The sequence below is a fragment of the Asterias amurensis genome, chromosome 13, assembly GCF_032118995.1.
Source record: "Asterias amurensis chromosome 13, ASM3211899v1".
Taxonomy (NCBI): Eukaryota; Metazoa; Echinodermata; class Asteroidea; order Forcipulatida; family Asteriidae; genus Asterias; species Asterias amurensis.
In genome coordinates, this window is record NC_092660.1 from 2,552,934 (window position 1) to 2,572,359 (window position 19,426).

The 19,426-nt window shown below is 38.7% G+C and overlaps 1 protein-coding gene across 1 annotated transcript in view; it reads left to right on the forward strand.

The window, feature by feature from the left end:
* Positions 1 to 2,394: 2,394 nt before the first annotated feature.
* The window catches only part of LOC139946214 (gamma-aminobutyric acid type B receptor subunit 1-like), a 31,270-nt gene continuing 14,238 nt past the window's right edge, over positions 2,395 to 19,426 (forward strand). The window contains exons 1-3 of the mRNA XM_071943834.1: positions 2,395 to 2,676; positions 17,496 to 17,657; positions 19,121 to 19,291. Of these exons, the coding sequence (XP_071799935.1) occupies positions 2,395 to 2,676; positions 17,496 to 17,657; positions 19,121 to 19,291 (615 nt within the window). The remainder of the gene's footprint in view (positions 2,677 to 17,495; positions 17,658 to 19,120; positions 19,292 to 19,426) is intronic.

Below are 19,426 nucleotides of genomic sequence, written 5' to 3' on the forward strand. Positions count from 1 at the left end.
AGTCGTCTATCATAATAATAATAAGACTTGAAATGCGCACGTATCCACCCTGCTGGGTTTTCATGGTTTTAGAGACGAAACATGGGGGAAAAAAACATTTTCTGGAAATGTATTTATTCCCTTGGCTAATACTATTTTAAATTAGACCAACATAATAATAATATCACGGTTTTTTATTTTGTTAAGTTACATCTCGTTATACACTTAGCATATAAGACGTCTACAGTAAATGATTTAGATAAGATGGGAAATAGCAAAACTTATACAAATTGCAAAACGTAAACGAATTGGGGATGCATTCCCAATTGGCTCAGACTATTTTTAATTACATTCATTGTTTTGGAAGATTTAGTTGCGCCTGTTCGTGTGTATTTAGTTCTCTGCTGATCGAGTGTGCGATTAGTAATTGATTGGCTACGTTCATTGTGTTAACGTTCCTAGCCGATACGGCACCACTAATTACCGCCCGCTTCACGAATTACTGGAGCAAAGATTTTGTAGGCCCATCACACGAATATCTGGCTCATATACAGGGTGCGTTCGATTAGCTTTCCTGGGTCGACCCCGCGGTGCTAACTCGGGTGAGCCCCTGACAAGATCTAATCGATCACTCGCCCTCTCGTGGTGACGTCATGCACCTGTAAAACCAGCCTCAAAGTGACACGTTCTACAAGCAGGGCACTGGGGACTGAACCGGGTGAGCCCCTGGAATGACGTCAAAGCTATCAGAACGAACCGGGGACAGACCGGGGTCGACCCAGGGAAGCTAATCGAACGCACACACATGTATTGCTCAGTCCCTTTGAGTCAGTCCTACCAACAGTCAAGCTGCGCCCTCTACCGGTGACTACATCAATCAGTATCGCCAATCAGGGTGCATGAGTGAGAAGACAGAGCGTCGAACTCGTTATATAACTCAGGACCACAAATTATTCTTTTATATTGAAAGCCCCAAAAAGGGTATCAGTGTAAAACTAAATGTGACCAATATTGTGACCTGGGGGTTGTTGACTTCCGACTTGATGTATTTTGGATGAAGAGTTGTTATTGTTTCCCCCCCCCCCCTTTTTCCCAGATATTTACTTTACATGCTGAGTGTTACCTTGAGATTCTTCCTAAAACGAATAATATAAAAGGACGACAAACAACTTTATAGGCAGAGGATCTTGTTATAATAACAATCTCTCCATCAGCGTAAGATGATCAAAACATTAAACTCTTCACGCGGCCCGCTTCACTTGAAAGTGATTTCCCACAGGTCGGGATGAAATCTTAAGGCAGTGAAGTTCAATCTCCTACTGTTATAAGTATCTGCTATATTCCCGATTAGTAATCACGATAGCTCCATGGTAATCACGGAGATAAAAAGAGAGTGGATTAGCTTTCGAAAGGGGTGAGAGGGGGAATTTATTCAAAGGCAGGACGAATCCACATGAAAGAAGATTGATGGCCTACTTCACGCGCAGTAAATAGGGGAAAAGGCACATACACCTTTGGTAATATTGTCAAAGACCGGGGCCAAATTTAGCAAAGCATGTTTATTAGCACAAATACTGTCCAAAATAAGCACATAAACATTTCTTAAAGGGAAGGTACACGTTTAGTAATTGTCAAAGAGTGTTCTCTCTTGGTGTGTCCCATCAAAACCTTAAAATAACAAGCCAGTGAAAATTTGGGCTCAATTGGTCATCAAAGTTGCGAGAAAATGATGAAAGAAAAAACACCCAGAGCAAACCGTTTCCCACAATGTTTTATACTATCAAGTAAGTTTGATGCGCATAAATTTCGAGTACTTACTAAACGTGCCCAGTGTCTAATACATAACACGGAAACGCACCTCCGATCATAATCATACTCCCACACGAAAAAAATAAGTTTTTATTATGTCATATTTTGGAATAGTAGACTAGATACTGAGTACCGTCTCACAGGCGTATGGTTGCGTGAATCCAATACGAACATGGAATGTTCCATTTCAACGAAAGGGGTTCCCGACGCCTATCTGCTTAAGTAATACACTTGAAAGTCTACATAATATCAATGAGATTAATTAATAATATAATAAAAAGAGTCAACTTCGTATCAGTTATAGTGATATTAAGAAAGGGTGTCTTTAAATAAAAAAAAAAATTAAACAAATCTGTAAACAGACACAAATTTATATAATGTTTAACTTGTTCATATTTCCCTCCCCTTTAATGGATTGTGAAAAGACATCAAGTTTCAAAAAGCAGTGACAAGTCTACTTGATGAACAGTCAGCTTATAGCAAACAGACAAGACTGTTTTCAGTTTCGTCAAATCTGAAATATTGACGACTGGATACTGTGTTCCTTATACCAAACACTCGAAAAAAAAACCCGAAGAAAACAGTGACTGGACAACAGAGACGAAGATGGTTGCTGATGACAAGATGTGTCTTTCTAACATCGTGGCGAGCCGGACTCCGGTAACGAGTCGGACCCTGGTGTCAGCCGTGTTGATTGCGGCCGTGCTCTCGGGGCTGGCGACCCGTACGTGCCGGGCCGCGAAGATACCACTTCCGATCATGATGATCAACCCAGGCGGGTCATGGATTGGGATTGACCGTGCAATGGAGTTAGCTAGGGATGACGTCAATCGCCAAGACGGTATACTGGATGACTACGAACTTCAACTGGTCGCCAACTACTCAAACGTAAGTGTTAAAGGCAGTGGACACTATTGGTAATTACTCAAAATTGTTATTATAGCAGAAAATCTTTCTTGGTAACGAGTAATGGGGAGAGGTTGATGGTATAAAACATTGTGAGAAACGGCTCCCTCTGAAGTGACGTAGTTTTCGACGAAGTTGCGAAATAATAATGAAAGAAAAAAATTACCTTTGTCACACGAAGTTGTGTGCTTTCATGTGCTTTATTTCGAGACCGCAAAATCTAATTCTGAGGTCTCGACATCAAATTCATGGAAAATTACTTCTTTCTCTAAAACTACGTTATATTACTTAAGAGGGAGCCGTTTCTCACAATGTTTTCTACTATTAAAGGCAGTGGACACTATTGGTAACTACTCAAAATAATTATCATCACAAAACCTTTCTTGATTACCAGTAATGGGGAGAGGTTGATAGTATAACACATTGTGAGAAACAGCTTCCTCTGAAGTGACGTAGTTTTCGAGAAAGAAGTAACTTTCCACGAATTTGATTTCGAGACCTCAAGTTTAGACCTTGAGGTCTCAAAATCAAGCATCAGAAAGCACACAACTTCGTGTCACAAGGGTGTTTTTTCTTTCATTATTATCTCGCAACTTCTACAGCCGATTGAGCTCAAATTTTCACAGGTTTGTTATTTTATGCATATGTTGAGATACACCAAGTGAGAAGACTGGTTTTTGACAGTTACCAATAGTGTCCACTGCCTTTAACAGCTCTCCATTGCTTGTTAGCAGGTATTAAGTTTTTATGCTAACAAATACCCGTAATTACCCGTAATGTCTAGTGCCTTTAAAATGTTGTATAAGATAATCTGAAGCGAAGGCGAAAACAAATCAAAAATCACCACAGAGCTGGAATGGTGGTGGACAGCAATCATCTTCCTTCCTACAAATATTGTTAATACATTAGTTTGGGTAAACCACCTTTCACTAATAAGGTGAGTCACAGGAGCAGATATAAAAACATTCGACGAAACAACAAATAATGCAAGGGCAAACGCAAACATCTTTGACGAGTTCAGAGAGTACGGAGGCCCTGAAGCGACAGGTAGAGGGGAAACAACAGCAACGACATAAACACACCAGCTAGAACAGGTTTATAAGTAGGATTTGAAACTGTGCATAGTGAAATACGATATAGTAAAGGTTTGCGGTAACACCATAAATGATAAGGGGTTTAAAACCAAAAAACATGTATTTCAATGCCTCAACATAGTAACTTCGTTCACTCGAAATAAGATTTTGTTACCTCCCAAAAAAGTGTTGCTTCCTCGAAAACACATGTTGTTACCTTGAAAATAAAGGAACACAAGATTTCGAGGGAACGAGACGATGATAATAAAGATATATCACTCGATAATTACAGACATCGTCACTGACGCCGCAAATTGCATATCGTGCACACATGATAATATTTGTTAGCTTTCATTTTTATCTACACGTTTGGTAATTACTCTTAAAATCTGACTTAGTAATGAGCATTGGAGAGCTGTTGATAGTATAAAACATTGTGAGAAACGGTTCCCTCTGAAGTAACGTAGTTTTTTGAGCAAATGGTGATTTCTCGCTAACACATTAAGACTTTTAGCTAGAAGTATTTTATTCTTATCTTATCATTCGTCCAACAAGAAGGGTGTTTTTTCTTTCATCATTTTCTCGCAACTTCGATGACCAACTGAGTCAACATTTTCGGCTATCAATGGGGGGGGGGGGGGGGGGTTGCCCCCGTGCCCCCTAGTTACGCCACTGAATGTCCATTATAAGAAACCGGTATTTTTAAGTATATTTTGAATGTTAGTGGGGTTTATATAGAAACATTTATTATCCTTTTTTTATCTTCAAAAGCCGACACTGTTAACAACTTATATACGGTTTTACGATACGATACCGATATCGAATTTAACACATCCAACAAAGGAACAAAAATAAGAACATCCATATATTTGTATAACCAATGCCGATCTCCGTCTCATCTTTGGGTGCTCCTTTACGTTTATAAAACGCAAGCTGGAGACATCTTAAAATTATTATTCAATATTTAATGTTTGATTGAGCAATTACTTGTCAATGGGTTTTCCTTGATTACTCTTGAGGCCGCCATAAGACATCGCAGAATAGAATTCTCTTCGCTTTCACAAAGTCGATTGTTCCATGCCCGTACCTTACGGCCATTTCCACCGTCTGGGACCATTGTTTTGTCCCCAGCTTGTATTTTCTCAATTGAACGATGTGAATTAAATTTGTGGAGTGTGAAATGATATTGATTTTGAGCCGTTTGCAAAAACACTTTTAATAAGATTATAATAAAGCATCGTTTATTGTACAATCAAACGCTCTCTGCGTGTGGATGACCAATTTGTACATGCTGGGCGGAGTCCAACCAACGTTTCGCCATTTCATTATTATTTGGTATGTGTATTTTTTATTTTATTTTTGTTTAACTCAAAAACGATATATCTGCATAGGTTGAAGGAGGATTATGAATCAACGAAGGGCAATATTGATTAAGTTGCGTAAATGTGACCGAGCGGGTAAGAGTACCCGGCTCCGGACTCAAGCTCTTGTAGGCCCCCTACGTGTTTCTGATCAGCAGAGTGTGATTCGGGTTCCGATCATTTCCTTATAAAGCCATTAGACACTTTCGGTACAGAAAAACAAAATTAAAAGTTCACATATTTACAAATAACTTACAGGGTTTACAGAAGGTAATGGTGAAAGACTTCACTTGAAATATTATTCCATGATATGCTATACTTTTTGAGAAAACATTAAAACAATTGTCAATTCTCGATATCGAGAATTGCGGATTTGTTTAAACACATGTCATGACACGGCGAAACGTGTGGAAACAAGGGTGGGTTTTCCCGTTAATTTCTCCCGACTCCGATGACCGATTGAGCCTCAATTTTCACAGGTTTGTTATTATATAAGTTGTGATACACGAAGTGTTGGCCTTTGGACAATACTGTTTACCGAAAGTGTACAATGGCTCCAAGCAAGACACTAACAAACCGTTATTGCTGCGTCCTTCGGATGTGACGTAAAGCAGTTGGTCCCGTGTGTTGTTTGACGCACGCGAAAAAAAATGTACTTATCGAAAAGAATGGTTCGCCCCGTAGTTCCTAGTTTGATTGGTTGCGGCATTATACCTTGTAAACCATTACATGGTCATGTGTAAAAGGGAGTAGGTCTCACAAACATACTCCCAGTCACCATTCAAAAGCGGCCCAACATACCTTGCATGAAAGTACCAAATGTTGAAGCGCCTCGAGCGTCACTGAGTGACGGATATGAGTGATATTATACTATAATTATTTTGTATTAAATGTTTATACGGATGCACAGTTCAATAACCATGTTGGGTGGATTACCATGTTGTCTCCTGTCCATTTTCTTGGCTAGCAAGTCAAGTTTAGAGGACTATAGGCATATTGAACAATTTCATTAGCGCGGGAAGTAAGCAGTGTAAAACAAATTTTAAATTGAATATGGGTGCTGACATAAACCACGCCATTTCATCATCAGAGTGTGCGATTCTTGCAATTTTGGAAGCCACATATTAGATTTGCTTTATTTGGCAGAGTGTTTCTGGTATATGATTGAACAATTTATCTGAAGGTTAAAAGTTCAGATTCACGAGGGAGGGGAAAAAAGAAAGAACGAATCGAATGAATATTCTGCATCAGGAAGACTTCACACAGCCTATAAATGGTCGAGGGTGCAAGTTTTTTTTAGAAGTTGCTCTTTGTTAGATGTGCATTAAGTGCTGGAAAATTCGACTGATGAAAATAAAATACACTTAATGAACCAAGATCACTGCAAAGTGAATGCATCAATTGATCGAAGACAGATCACAAACCCATCAAGCAACTGCTCGACACCCTTCAGGCGGAGCAACACACAACTCACAACGTCTTAATATAAAATAATATAATAAACAATATTAATTTTGTTCTTACTCTTACACTGATGTGTTAGCACTGTTCACTTAGTACTTTCTTGAGTTCTGTGAAAATCGATCTATAAAACTGTTACAGTGCCCGCTGCTAAAACTGGTGTTCTTCCGGTATTAAAGACACTGGACACTGTTAGTAATTGTCAAAGACTGGGGGTGGATTTCACAAAGGTAGTCCTAACTTAGGACTAGTCCTAGGCAATGCTAAGAGATAGGACTTAGGACCAGTCCTATCTCTTATTGCCTAGGACTAGTCCTAAGTTAGGACTACCTTTGTGAAATCCACCCCCGTCTTCTCACTTGTTGTATCTCAACGTATGCATAAAGTAACAAACCTGTGACAATTTGCTGTTAAGAAGAAAAAAAACACACCCTTATCACACAGAGTTGTGCGCTTTCAGGTGCTTCATTTCGAGACCTCAAATTCTAAATCTGAGGTCTCGAAATCAAATTCGTGGAAAATTGCTTCTTTCTCAAAAACTGCGTTACTTCAGAGGGAGCCGTTTCTCACAATGTTTTATACTATCAACCTCTCCCTATAACTCGTTACCAAGTAAGGTTTTATGCTTATAATTATTTTGAGTTATTACCAATAGTGTCCCCGCACCTAATAGTTTCCTATTGACTTTGTACAGTTTATGGAAAGCTTACGTCACAATTCGTTTATCAAATGAATTTGTTTATACAAACACATCATTGTACATGTAAATTGCCTGTCTCTGTCCGTAAAGACGGGGGACCAATCTGCAAATGTAATACAGATCACAGGGGAAGCCTTTAGAACGCTAGATGGCAGCAGACACATAAGTAAAATTCCATTGTTCATGTTGCTCTGGGCGTGCGCTAATTTCCAACAAAAAATAATTCACGTATCCCCAAAAAGTCTCTTATCATACGTTCAACCACAGGCCTGACGGTCCCTCTGTATCTTTTCGTATTCTTCTTTTTTTGCAGAAGGACTTCAAAGTGAACAGTTCCGCCAGTGCCTTACTTTGAAATCTGACCCACATTCTTGATAAAGTTTAGATATACAATAATGAACGTGTCTGGTAAATCTTCAACCATGTTTTGATACACAGTTTAGTGGCGAAATTAGTTTGGGGCAAAACAAATTGGAGCAGATTAAAAGCGCACAACGGAATGATAAGATCGGCATTTATTTTTTTTAAATTAATACTTAAATCGTGACGATGAGAGAGTATAACAAATTATTGTTCATCCCTCAAACTGGAAATATTAAAAGCCCTATTGCAAGACGCACGTTCTTAGTGTTCTCGAAGGGTTTAGGGGCACTTGATTCGCTTGCGCTGCGTAGTCTTAAAAATGCAAACATGGGGAATTTACATCGGTTTTAATCGTGCACGTTTTTATCGTTTACATGGAGGCGAATTTCTGGATGAGCACGTCTTGCTAAAAAATAAAAACTCAAATATTTATCAAAAATGAAACAAAATTAAACTGGCTCCTGTCCCTGTAGTCAGTCTATGAATTACCGAATCGGAAATGACTTCCTTAATTAGTTTTCAAAACAGGGTAATTGGATAGAAAATAATCAAATGATTAATCACATTTGGGGATCGTGCTTATGAGAATTTTCTCCGCCACAGCACGTTAGTCAACTGGAGAAATTCGTTGAAGCTTGCCGAATACTTTGAGCTCACTTTGGTTAAAGGAGCAGTACAATGTGTTATGCTAACAAAACAATTGCTGGCAGTGTAAGCCTTTTGTTTAATCCACCATGTGCATGAACTGACAAACATTAGATTAGATTAGATTAGATTAGATTATAATTATAGATGCTTGAGATCGATCGGCCGCCTCGACCAAGCGAAAATAGTAAAAAAACGATTACAAATTTGGCTTGACATCTATTCCAAATTATATAAATTAATCAAACGCTCACTGAGCGATACATCCAAACGAGAAAATAGTTTCATTTATTTCTCATCAAATATGACATTCCAGACAGAAACATTTCAAGGGACGTTTTCTACGATTATCACCATTAAACTGTTTAAGTTTTATGTAAATATTCTCAGACGATTTTTGTTCTATCCAAGTGGGATCACAAGAGCCACCATTCTTCTAACTCTAAACCTTCGGTACTCTATTCCCGTTTTTTTTGTCTCCAGATGCATACAAAAGATTCAATTATATTTATAAAATTGCATAAGTGAAGTGTCTGAAACTTTTGTATTTTTGACTGAGTAACTTAATTCACGCCCTCTGGTATTTGATAAACAAACAAAACCAAGCAACCTTTGATTGATCTATCTTTTTTTTTTCGAATCAAGTGGAATAAACTTTGTTCATGAAAACAGCGTAAAACGAGTTATGCTTTGTGAGGAATTTTGCGCATTCTCGTGGGTGCATCGGAATGCATTCAGTCAGCGGTAATTTTGACCAATATTAAGGGTCTCCAAGTATTCATTATGTCCGCATATTGTTAAAGACACTGGACACCTTTGGTAATTGGCAAAGGCCAGTCTCCTCACTTGGTGTATCTCAATATATGCATAAAATAACAAACCTGTAATTTGTTTTAAACTCAATTGGTCGTCGAAGTTGCGAGGTAATAATGGGAATAATAATGTCGCACAAGTTGTGTGCTTTCAGATGCTTGAATTCCAGACCTCAGCTGAGGTCTCTGATTCAATCAAATATTTCAGTGAGAAATTACCTCTGTCTAAAAAACTACGTTGCTTCAAAGGGAGCCGTTTCTCACAGTGTTTTATACTATCAACAGCTCTCTCCCTTGCTCGTTACCAAATAAGTTTTTAAGCTAAGAATTCTACCCACGAATGGCACGTACCTCGGACAATATCATACTTAACTGTGTCTGCATTGCAACCTTTCCAAAGACATTCTAAAACCAGTGTTTTTTGCAGTGTGTGGACCATTCAATCGAAGCGTTTTCAAACAGAAACCGACTACTTTTGTTCTTCAATCATAAATTTTGCGTTTTATATATATATATTTTTAAAGAACATTCAATGGTGCAAGTGAAGCAATTATAGGAGATCGTATCCTAGCACTGCTGATGCATGCACGCGGGAGAAGTACACACTCGTCAAAGCGTCAACAATTGGCACAAAAATTGAATAAGTAAAAGACGACCTTAAACTAAAATAATCTGTCGGTGTATAAGCTTCGGCTTGACAAAAGTGAATCTTAACAAATCTAAGATTACGTCCGGACAGATCTTGTCTTACATCCTTCTCTAAAAAGGTTAATCGTGCACGTCTGAAGATGATTCACCCCCCCCCCCCTCACGAAAACAGTTAAAAAGAATGTTTATACGTTTGGTAACCACTTCTCACATCAATGAAAATAAAAACATACCTGGTTAGAGCTTGAGAAGTACAGCAGCTTTTACAGTGACAATTTGCTGTCAGAAATGTTCCTCAGCTTATGTATTCCAATACGGATTGTTCTTCATGTGCAAGCTAAACCGCTCTTGCGTTTCGGCGATTCGCACCTTCTGAAATAAATTTTTCACAGGTTAGTTTCCACGTATAATTATCTTCATTTATGTAGGCCTAAAGTATACAAACCAACTCAACTGTCCCCCAAACCAAAGGTATATATAGCATTTCCTTTAACAAAACAATTTAAAGAGAGAACAACAGACGATCTGGGGTGGATTTCACAAAGAGTTAGGACTAGTCTTATCTCGAGTTAGGACCAGTTACTCGTCCTAGCTTAGGACTATCCATGCAGTTTGTATATCTCCTAGGACTAGTCCTAAGTTAGGACTTGTCATTACTCTTTGTGAAATCGACCCCAGAGCATACTGATCGAAACGTGGAGTTGAAACCAACGGTTCTTTTCAGAACCACCCCCAACTCATTAGAGATAGTCATTACATAGTGTTACCGCAAACCTTTCTATTTCATCAATACTGTACAGACCCGTCTGTGTGGCACCATGTTTGGGGCTACATTTAGGTCCGGGCTACAATTAGGGCATGTTTGGGGCTACATTTAGGTCCGGGCTACATTTAGGGCTCGGGCTACATTATGGTGCCGCACACCCGTCGGATACCCATACAATAAGATTGATGTCACCCTGAATCACTTCTAAATCCGATAATACTGCAGTAACGTACAATCTCGTTAATATCTGATGAGGAACGTACTTTGTTTTCAGCAAAGGGGACACGAAGTCACACGAAAAGAATCATCTCTTAAAGGCAATTGAAACTGTTGGTAATTACCCAAAATAATTGTTAGCATAAAAACAGACTCGGTAACGGGTATAATAAAGAGCTGTTGATAGTATACGAATTTGTGAGAAACGGCTCCCTCTAAAAAAGTAGGTTTAGAGAAAGAGGTAATTTCTCACTTGAATTTTAAAAGATTTCAGACATAAGTGCAACAAGGGTGTTTTTCTTTCATCTTTCTTTATTATTACGAGTAATGGGGAGCTGTTGCTAGTATAAAACATTGTGAGAAACGGCTCCCTCTGAAGTGACATAGTTTTCGAGAAAGAAGTAATTTTCACGAATTTGATTTCGAGACCTCAGATTTAGAATTTGAGGTCTCGAAATCAAGCATCTGAAAGCACACAAATTCTTGTGACAATGTGTTACAGTGTGTTCTTTTCTTTCATTATTATCTCGCAACTTCGACGACCGATTGAGCTCAAAATTTTCACAGGATTGTTATTTTATGCATAATATGTTGAGACACAACTGTGAAGGCTAGTCTTTGACAATTACCAATAGTGTCCAGTGTCTTTAAAGGCATATTTTATGACTTTGTTTTGTCAACCAAAATTGAGGTGGAAGTATGTTTATGCATTACAGGTTTTGTAACACCTTTTATTTGTTTGTGGTAGTGCTGATTACTCCTGGGATCACTGAGTGAGTTATAGGTCAAATCATAGCAGTTAAAAAGATGTCAATATTTGTTTCATAACAGCCCAACAGCCCACACGACACTTACGTGTAAACAGCGCATGTACAATGGTTGCTACGGTATGGTTCGTCCCGTTCGGGAGGAGTTTTGTTCCGGTATAACAATACAACTTATTAAGGTATCATGTGACTTGCTTTAAACCAATCGAGAGGCAGAATCTACGTGTGGGGACATTATTCCACATTATTTAATCAATTCAAATGAACTATGCTTTGTTGAATGAAAGGCAAAAATATTGTTCTCTCTTTAGATGGGATATGTTTTTACACAAAAGAACACTAATTATTGTTCATTATGTTGCCGTTCAATAAGGACCGATGCACCTCTCCCCCCCCCCCCCCGAGACAAAGAAATTATTCATAAAGGAGGAAGGGTGTACTATACGATGTTCATTAATCCAATTCAACTTCAGGGTCGTGTTGGAAAAGAAAAGAAAAGCTTTGTTGATGTTTTCTCTTTAGGTGAGATATCTTTTTCAATAAGGAACAATGCAACCTCCTCCACTGACAAAGACATTTTTTTCAGAAAGGAGGAAGGGTACAATACGATGTTCATTAATCCAATTGAACTTCAGGGCCGCGTTGGAAAGAAAAGGCGTAGGCGTACAGTGCATTATGACTCGAGCACAATTCACAAACATCAAAATCATTCATTGATAAGCCTAATTATTATACATAATAATGATATTCTTTTGTCAAAACAACATTCTGTAAAATCCGTTTGTGAATGACGTTAAATGGCGTAGTTCTATTGCACTTCGTAATATCGATATGGGAATGCCCAATATCCAATATCGATGTACATGGTAGACATTCAATGTACAAACCTATCGGAATGCCAATATCCAATATCGATGTACAAGGTAGACATTCACTGTGCAAACGAATGCGAATGTCCAATATCCAATAGTGATGTACATGGTAGACATTCAATGTACAAACCTATCGGAATGCCAATATCCAATATCGATGTACAAGGTAGACATTCACTGTGCAAACGAATGCTAATGTCCAATATCCAATAGTGATGTACAGGGACATTCACTGCAAAAAATTATTAGAATGCCCAATTTCCAACATCGAAAAAGCAACATGGTCTATGAAACATGTGAAAACAAGTGAGTGTCTAAAATCAAATAGCTTACAATCTAACGTTACTGTCATCGTATTAATTGAGACGGATATAAATAACCACTATATTATCAGATTGTTGACTATCAGAGTTCGTAAATTCTTAAAAGCAAAAATGCAAACTTCTATATCGTTTTAAATAACCCATTCTTTCTAAATCCACCTTGCTTATAAGCGATGGGTGATCCATCACGATGGCATGAAAGAGTCATGAACATTTCATAACGTGTGACACTGTTCGTCGGTACGCCTTTCCGAGGTACCAACATATTCATAAGTGTTTCCCGCTTGAAGTTGTTATATAGTGGGCTGCCATCTTGGAACCCACCTCCCTCATGCTGTCCACAAACAGAATCCGTGGGCACGCACAATTTGCAATTAAACATAATAATAAAAAAGGGCATGGACTCGTATTAGCTCAGTGGGATGTTTTTGATGTGGCCATTAGGCACTATTGCTTAAAGGCAGTGGACCCTATTGGTAATTACTCAAAACAAATATTAGCATAAACCTTACTTGGTAATGAGTAATGGGGAGCTGTTTGTTTATAGTATAAAATATTCTGAGAAACGGCTCCTTTTGAAGTATAATGTAGTTTTCGAGAAATAAGTTATTTTCCACGAATTTGATTTCGAGACCTCAGATTTAGAATTTGAGGTCTCGAACTCAACCATCTAAACGCACACAACTTCGTGTGAAATGGGTGTTTTTTCTTTCACTATTATCTCGCAACTTCGATGACCAATTGAAATTTTCACAGGTTTGTTATTTTATGCATATGTTGAGAAGACTGGTCTTTGACAATTACTAATAGTGTGCACCCATCAGGGTGGATACGTGCGCATTACAAGTCTTATTATTATTATTTACTATTAGTGTCCAGTGTCTTTAAGGTTTTTTGTCTCTCTTCTTCGTCACAGCGATAAAGGCATAATTTAAAAGCATGCTTGCTTAGCCGTCGTCAAGGGTAAAATCCCGTGAGGACACACGGTAATAAGCTTCTTCTTTGTGCGACTATTACTTATAGAGTGTTTGATCGTAGATGTACTTTGACATTGTCATTTAAGCTGCCGTGATGTGTGGCTCTACCCCGGGCATTGACCTGACTCGCAACAGTGTCAAGTTCCGTTCTCAATCTTTCTACAGAGGGGCAATATCTTGAAGAGGCAGCATTGGACACCTTTGGTAAATGTCAAAGAAAAGTATTCTCACTATTGCATAAAATAAAAAATCTGTCAAAATTTGGCTCAATTGGTCAACGAAGTTGCAAAAAAACAAAAACACTCTTGTTGATGAAAGGGAAAGGCTTCAGGCCAGAAGTCTTTGTTTGCAGCCAATCAAAACAGGAACAACGGGGCGAACCCTCTTCTCTTTTCGATAAGTGCGCTGGGTTATTCAAGGAGTGTTACACAACAAACATAACCAACGGCTTTATGTCCCATTCGAAGGACGAAGCATCATGGTAAAGTGTATTGATGGGGACACATGTGTCCTCACTGGGACTCGAACCAACACTCTGCTGTCCAGAAAGAAAGAAAAACAGAGCTTGAGTCCGGTGCTCTAACCCGCTATGCAACGACACACCACTATTACATCATTCCCGCTTCTTTCTGGATCCTTCCCTTAACCCATTTCCCCTCTCCTGTTCGATAATGGATATGTATTTGTTTGTATTTGTTTTACGCCTCTGAAGAAAGTCTGGTTTGGATCGAACGCTTAGGCCATTTACCCAACTAATTTAAAACATCCGCTATAATATTTTTCTGGTAAACAAGCAAACGATGCCTCGGAATCGAACATGATTATCACATTAGCTCACAAGCCTGAGAAATCATGAATGCAATAGTTCTTTTACGTGCGTTACACAACACACGGGACCAACTGCTTTACGTCCCATCCGAAGGACATCAACATGTGGGGGGGACGTGCCCGTCTAGGTTATGAAAAAGGTTATCTTAGGTGTACGTCATTTGCCAGAAGGAGGACAAAAGCAATGCAATTCAAACTGTTATCGTTTTACAACTTCGTTTTTCCCTGCACAGATTGACACGCTTAAACCTCAAGGCATTGCTGTTTTCGTTAACTCGACAAGTACACGCATGTAGTTATATGGTGCATTTATTTTGTCTCTCTCAACTCAATAATAATGGGTCACATGACTTGGCTTGGAGTCTCTCTTTAGCCATCCTCCCCTTGTGTATTACTAATCATGATTTCTCCCCATCGAAGATTGTCCGGAATTGAATCTGACAAATCTCGTTATCGGCGAATTGTTGTAAAGTCAGGATAAAACAAAGTACGTCTATTATACACACCTTGCGTCAATGCCTACGGGTGCCACAACGGTTGCAAATACATACGGACAAATCTGTTTTGTTTCGTTCTTGCAACTGATCGTGTCAATCGACGACTCTGCCTCGAGAGGTTTACGACCTTTTCATCCCCCGAGAACAGGATACAACATTTGCGGACAACTTATTCTTGTTCGCCCCATAGCGGCCATTTCAATTTTGTTTTTTACTGAAGTGACACCACTCTGTGATAATTTCGTTTTTGACGAAGAATGGTTTTTCAGCCATACGTTGTCGTTTTCAGCACAACGCGGATTCATCCCAAGTACTGTCGTAGAAATTGAGGGACAACCCATGCCTCGTCCCCCATGGTGTACTTTATTTTCAACCATGTTTACAATAGTTAACCCTGGGATGGAATTTCCTTACTTGGACCCTGATTGGACAACGACTTTACAATATTAGAATATGTTCCATATTCATAGGTACAGCCAGCTGCCGGCAACCAACAATGTACAAACAAGCTATTAAATCTGGTACCGTACTACGAGATTACGACGAAGGTGTGAATTTCGAAAAGTAGCCAGACTATTTTAATTTGCATCGAATCCAAACATTTTGGATATGCAAATGATCCAGTAACAGTGTGAGAGAGCGGTCAACCTTGTAACCGCTCGACACATCCTGGGGCCGTGGTTGATGACGCAAAATGTCATCACTACCGTCGCAGAACCACCCATCCTCGAAAACGAAAGCTCTCTACTATCATAGCCCAATTTCATTAGGCCTGTAAGCACACAAATTTTATTAGCATGAAATAATTTCTTCTTTGACAAAAACAGAATTACCAACCAAATTGCCACGTGATTTTCCGGATAAGCAAACAACAGCTGAATACCAGTATCAAGCAATATGCAACAAATGAAAATTTGGTTGGTAATCATATTTTTATCAAGGAAGAAGTTTCATGCTAAGCATATTCTTTATGCTTACAGGCTTCATAAAATTGGGCCAAGTACAGCACGTCGAACACCAAATAATTTTCAAGGGACATGTACAAAAAGCAAACCGCCTTTTGCTTTCTACAAAGGATGACGGATGGCATGGTTTTTTAATAACGAAAGCACTTTTTATATAACCAGTGTTGTCAAATACTTCTAATGAAATGAGTTACATATTAATTGTTGCTGACCACTCAATGGCGACGTGGACTCGGGGGGGGGGGGGGTCGTGGCTCTGTCAAGTTTGTTTTGGTACAAAATTCTTCATTGGTCAGACTGTCGTCATACATTAAATATTTCATGTTAAATAAAACAAGTCATAATATATTGATAAACTACCGTGTCACATAAATTGTGACAGGACGGGAAAAATTGTCTTTAGGATCGTAACATAAATTGTTGAATAATATTTTCTGTAAAAAATTGTCAATGAAGACAGACAACACAGTCACCAACGGAGCCAACCATGCGATCCCGCGGTTTATTGAGCGGATATAAAGCGATCGCTAAAACCTCATCCCCTACCGCTAAATCGGATTTGTTATTTCATAAACCACCTCAAGGCTACACGGTGCTTCTTTGAACATATTAAACTACACTGACACTAATATGGAGAGCACAATTAACCAGCTTGGAGTTGTGGTCCGACCATGTCAATTTCATTGGAATTCGAATAAATCGAAGGATCTCTTTCAAAGTGTTTCCGCACCGGCCGGACTGTTCGGTCCTCTTCTAGTCTTCCATCTCGTGATTCAAAAGAGCGTCTTTGATTGAATTAGTATTATCTTGAAATAAGGAGCTTGTTTTCATAGTATTTGTTTCTTGTACAAACACAGCTTTAGTTTAGCCCTCCTGCGACCTTGTATCTGCCGTGCAGCTCACTGTGAATACAAGTTTAACAGACTGCACTCGGATTTCCGTTCTTTTCTTTATTTATTTCATTACAAACCTCCACATTAGCACCAAAACTTTCCCTTAAATCTATCTAAGTCCGTCTACGTTGCCATGCCAAACAACGGTTGGTCACATTTTATGATTAGTTTACAAAATAATTATAGGTATACTTTAGTGCTTGCAACATTATCGTGTACAACGCCAATTTGCACAGCTTACAATAAATTGTGTTACTAAAGTGATTTTTCTTAGCTGGAAAATGCTATTGTAAATTGAAAGATAACATATTTTCAGCTATGTTTTGCTACACTTAATGTTATCTTTCAGTTTGGAGAGACAGTATTTTTCAAGTTGAACTATCTAAACTTAAAAGTTTGTAATGAATCTACAGTAACCTGCACTCAACTGTAGATTATGTGACGAATCTACACTTCAGAGTAGATTTGTAACGAAAGTGTCGACTCGTAAAAATAATCAACACTTTCAGCAATAGAGTAAAGTCACAGAAATATAGTTGAAAATAAGAGAACGGCCGGTTTTAGATAGATGTTTCGGAATTCGTAAAACCTTAGTTCTAAAAATCTATTTTTAATTATATTTGTTTTCTCTCAGCCGATGAAACCACAACTACCAAACACCGGGAATGCGGAGTACGTTCTCTACAGTAATATCTACGGTGGCCCTGGCAAGCCAATGCCGTTCCTTCTCGGTAGTTTCTACTCGGAAGAATGCGAAGTTCTTTGCCAAACCACCGGGCAGTTCGATATCATACAGGTATAACTTCGCTAAATTTAGAACAATTGGGGGGGGGGGGGGTACCACAAATTGGGGGTAAAATACCCAAATTCGTGATACCAATGGAGGTAGTTTTTAGGCCCTGCTGTGTTGGCTATATACAAACAGGATTCACCAACCAAAAATTCCACACTGGAGTCAATTATTGGCACCCCAATTGAAAGTAAAATACTCCATCGAGTTATAATGATGTCGCCAATGGGATATAGCTCAGAGGAAAAAGACCCTGTTCGGCGTATTCAATTTAAGAAGAAAAAAACGAGGTAGGCCTACCTCGTATTTGAACTTTGATATCTTCATTGGAATGAAGAAGTTTGAAAGGGATGTTTAGAAGTATAACACACTTTGAGAGTAGCTCTCCTTTTTCTGAAAGAGGTTCGTTAAGGTCAAATCCAACTATGCAATACACTACAGTTGCTAATAGATAGAGTCCTCATGGAAAGGGGGAAAATTATGAGCCAATCTCAGGTTGAAACGGTATACTTGGAACTCTCATGTGCAACGTTTTGTTAAAACCCACAAACTTTCGATGGCATTTTTGCACAGAGGATGGTCTTCCTACGTGATGATAATTCCATCAAAACAACAAACAATTTAGGCGACTGGCCCAGAAGTTCCTCTATGGAATGTACGGACCCATTTCTTTCTGATGTCCGATGAACTCATGTTTTAAAACTTCACCCTGAAAAAGTGATATTTACGCCATTTGGATGCGAGGTTAGAAACGTGTAACCCCCGCACCCCCTCAATTAAATCCAATTCGATTCAATGCAATTCATCTTTCATGGTTCTACCATGGATGAACATTTCTTTGCATACATGCAGTACACGTAATAATTACTCACAATCATAAATAAACTACTGAACATAAATTAGATTATAAATCAACAAACCACCTAATGGAGTCAAACTAAAACCAACTAAACGACATCTTAGCAGAAAATAAAAAACAGTTTGCATAAGGACTCTATATACAGGCATAATACAGGATAATGAATGCATCATAAAACTTGTTCCCCCTGTGAAGTTTATAGGCAGTGGACACAATTGGTAATTACTCAAAATATTTATCATCATAAAAACTTTCTTGATTACAAGTAATGGGGAGAGATAGATGGTATAAAACATTGTGAGAAACAGCGCCCTCTGAAGTGACGTAGTTTTCAAGAAAGAAGTAATTTTCCACGAATTTGATTCCGAGACCTCAAGTTTAGAATTTGAGGTCTCGAAATCAAGCATCAGAAAGCACACAACTTCGTGTGAAAAGGCTGTTTTGTCTTTCATTATTATCTCGCAAATTCGACGACCGATTGAGCTCAAATTTTTACAGGTTTGTTATTTTATGCATATGTTGAGATACACCAACTGTGAAGACTAGTCTTTGACAATTACCAATAGTGTCCAGTGTCTTTAACACCAGTGTTTCTCATTACCCCCATCAGATTGGAAACGGCGCGGTATCGCCAAGCCTCTCAGACCGCACCCAGTGCAAGACATACTACCGGACTGTACAATCCGCCTCGCAGCAGAACGTACCACGTCTCAGATTGATACAGATGTATGGATGGGACAAGGTGGCGATACTACGCTACAGTAACGTGCTCTTCTCATCGGTAATGTACCAGGGTGAATTTCACAAAGTTTTTTTTTTTATCTCAAGTTAGGACGAGTTACTCATCCTAACTTAGGACGAGCTATACGTTTTTAATATCTCTTAGGACTAGTCCTAAGTTTAGGACTAGTTATAA